This window comes from Alnus glutinosa, chromosome 8, assembly GCF_958979055.1.
Source record: "Alnus glutinosa chromosome 8, dhAlnGlut1.1, whole genome shotgun sequence".
In the NCBI taxonomy this organism is placed as follows: domain Eukaryota; kingdom Viridiplantae; phylum Streptophyta; class Magnoliopsida; order Fagales; family Betulaceae; genus Alnus; species Alnus glutinosa.
In genome coordinates this window covers 10,168,295-10,171,174 of record NC_084893.1, presented here as the reverse complement: position 1 = coordinate 10,171,174, position 2,880 = coordinate 10,168,295, and the positions used below count along the sequence as shown (strand labels likewise).

Sequence of the window (2,880 nt, the reverse complement as noted above, 5' to 3'; positions counted from 1 at the left end):
GGCCAAGAGCATCGAGGATTTGGCCACTATGAATGCTGTCCTCCAGGCCCGGGTTCCAGAACTTCACCGAACTGTCACTGACCCAGGAAACCGAGAGGAAGGCAGCCGGGTCGAAGGCTCTGGGGAGCCGAACAAAGAAGAAGAAGTCCCAGGAAACCCTCCCCCTGCTCAACCCGAGGCGGCAAGGGCGGTACAAGGCATGGTCGCCCGGTTGGAACAAAGATGCAATATTCTGACCGCAGCTATTCAACGAAACGATAAGGGGAAAGCTTCCCTGGTAGAAAACCTTTTGCAAAAGACCACCTCTCCATTCACCGAGGAGGTGGCAAATATCTGCCTTCCCGAAAAGTTCAAAGTCCCAGAGATCCCATTTTATACGGGACTTGAAGATCCCGTGGAGCACCTAGATAATTTCAGAGCCCACATGGATCTCCATTGAACACCTGAAATGGTGGCCTGCCGAGCATTCCCTCTGACCCTCTCGGGCAATGCTCGCGATTGGTTCAGGACCCTCCCGCCAAATTCCATTCGCCATTTCGAGGACCTCGGTAGGATGTTCCTGACGCAATTTATGGCCGGAAGGGTCAGAAGAAAGCCGTCCGGATCCTTGATGTCATTGCACCAGGGACCCGAGGAATCCGTCAGAGATTTCTTTATGAGGTTCAACCAAGCTAGACTTGAAGCCGAAGCAGCAACAGATGATTTCATCTATGGAGCTCTCTTTCAGGGAATCCGAAAAGATGGAGCACTAATGGCTGATATAGCCAGGAAGCCCCCTCAGAATTTAGATGGCTTTATGAGTAAAGCCGAGAAGTACATTAACCAGGAGGAGACACTCCGAGCTCTGTTGGGACCCGAGCAAACTCGCCCATCAACCTCCGGGAACCCAAAAAAGAAGAATCCTCGGAAGGAAGAACGGAAGCGGGTTCCAGAAGAAGAGGCTAGGCCAAAGCGGGATTAGGAGTCCCTAAGGGGTCACAACTGGACACCCCTCAATGCACCCATTATGGATGTTCTCCTGGAAATAAAGCGAGACCCGACGTACCGAAAACCCAGACCGGTGCTCGCAAATCCGCACTCACGATACGCCGACCAGTATTGTGCGTTTCATGACACTACCGGGCATCGTACAGAAGCCTGCATATCCTTGAGACTTCTGATTGAACGCTTCATAGAAAACGGAAAACTTGTCCGTTTCCTCACAGATCAAAGAATTCAGCAAGACCCGGAGCGCGGCAATCGCCCCCATCAGAATCGGTTCCATCAGGATCAAAACAATCCCCGAGATGATCGAGGAAGAAATCAAGAAGGGGGAAGGGAACCGGAACGCAGGCCAGACCCTCGGGTCGCACGAGAAAGAAGTAGGAGCCGAGCCAGACCAGCACGGCAGGAAAACCTTCCGGAGGTACAGACAATTTCGGGGGGTTTCGGAGGAGGCGGAGAGTCTAGCTCGGCGCAGAAGGCATATGCAAGGCAGCTACGGGATTTCGAGGTATACTCGGTGCAGAAACCTCCAAAGTCCCAAAAACGAGATGCACAGGTGATCAGGTTCTCGGATGATGATTACGCAGGGGTATCTCTCCCACACACCGACGCTCTGGTACTAAGTCTGATCATAGCCAACCACAAAATACACCGCGTCTTGGTTGACACAGGAAGCTCGGTTGACATCCTTTACAGGTCAGCCTTCGAGCGAATGAAGATTGACCGAAGTAAGGTGATCCCGGCGAGACATTCTCTTGTGGGATTTACAGGAGAGCAAGTACTCCCACTCGGGTCCATCGAGCTTCCGGTCACAGCGGGAATGTACCCGAGGCAGAGGACAGTGATGGTTCGGTTCTTAATAATCGACCGACCATCGGCCTACAACGCCATCCTCGGAAGAACGGCTCTCAATGAACTTAGGGCTGTGACCTCAACCCCTCACCTGAGCATGAAGTTCCCCACCGAAGAAGGAGTCGGTGTCGAAAAAGGAGACCAGAGGATGGCCCGGGAATGTTATAATACAAGTTTGAAGAAGCTCCCGGAAGCCACCAGACTCGGAGAGAAGAAAAAGGACGAAGAAAAATAGCAATCACCAATGGGGGAGCCGGTTGAAGAATTGGAAGATTTCGAGCTCGGTGACTCGAAGAAGAAGGTCCGTGTCGGCGCGCATCTTCCCCCTGAAATGAAGGAAGCCCTGGTGGCATTCCTCAGGAAAAACAAAGATGTGTTCTCATGGAGCCACGAGGACATGCTGGGAATACCCCCATCCGTAATAGCCCACAAGCTAATGGCGGATCCAAGCCATCGACCGGTGAAACAACGAAGGAGGACTTTCGCACTGGAATGGAACCAGGCCATAGCCGAGGAAGTACACAAACTTCTGCAGGCCGGGTTTATCCGAGAGGTAAACTACCCGGAATGGTTGGCCAACGTGGTTTTAGTCAAGAAAGCCACTGGGAAGTGGAGAATGTGTGTTGATTTCACCGATCTCAACAAAGCATGTCCCAAGGATAGTTTCCCATTACCCCAGATCGATCTCCTTGTAGACTCTACGTCCGGTCATGAACTTTTAACGTTCATGGACGCCTTCTCAGGGTACAACCAGATTCACATGGATGAAGCTGACCAAGAAAAAACATCGTTCATTACTGACAGAGGTCTATACTACTACAAAATGATGCCGTTCGGTCTAAAGAACACCGGGGCTACGTACCAGAGGCTCGTCAACAAAATGTTCCGGAATCAGATCGGACGAAACGTGGAAGTCTATGTTGACGATATGCTTGTCAAAAGCATACGAGCCACCGGCCATATAGCTGACCTGGGGGAAACCTTCGAGACATTAAGGAGTCACAAGATGAAGCTCAACCCGGCCAAATGCGCTTTCGGCGTTTC

General features: G+C 51.7%; 1 protein-coding gene across 1 annotated transcript; it reads left to right on the top strand.

Annotated features, from left to right (window-relative positions):
- Positions 1-1,006: 1,006 nt before the first annotated feature.
- Positions 1,007-2,071, top strand: LOC133876104 (uncharacterized). The gene has a single exon (XM_062314388.1). The coding sequence runs from the start codon at positions 1,007-1,009 to the stop codon at positions 2,069-2,071; it is 1,065 nt and encodes a 354-aa protein (XP_062170372.1).
- The last annotated feature ends 809 nt before the right edge of the window (positions 2,072-2,880 follow it).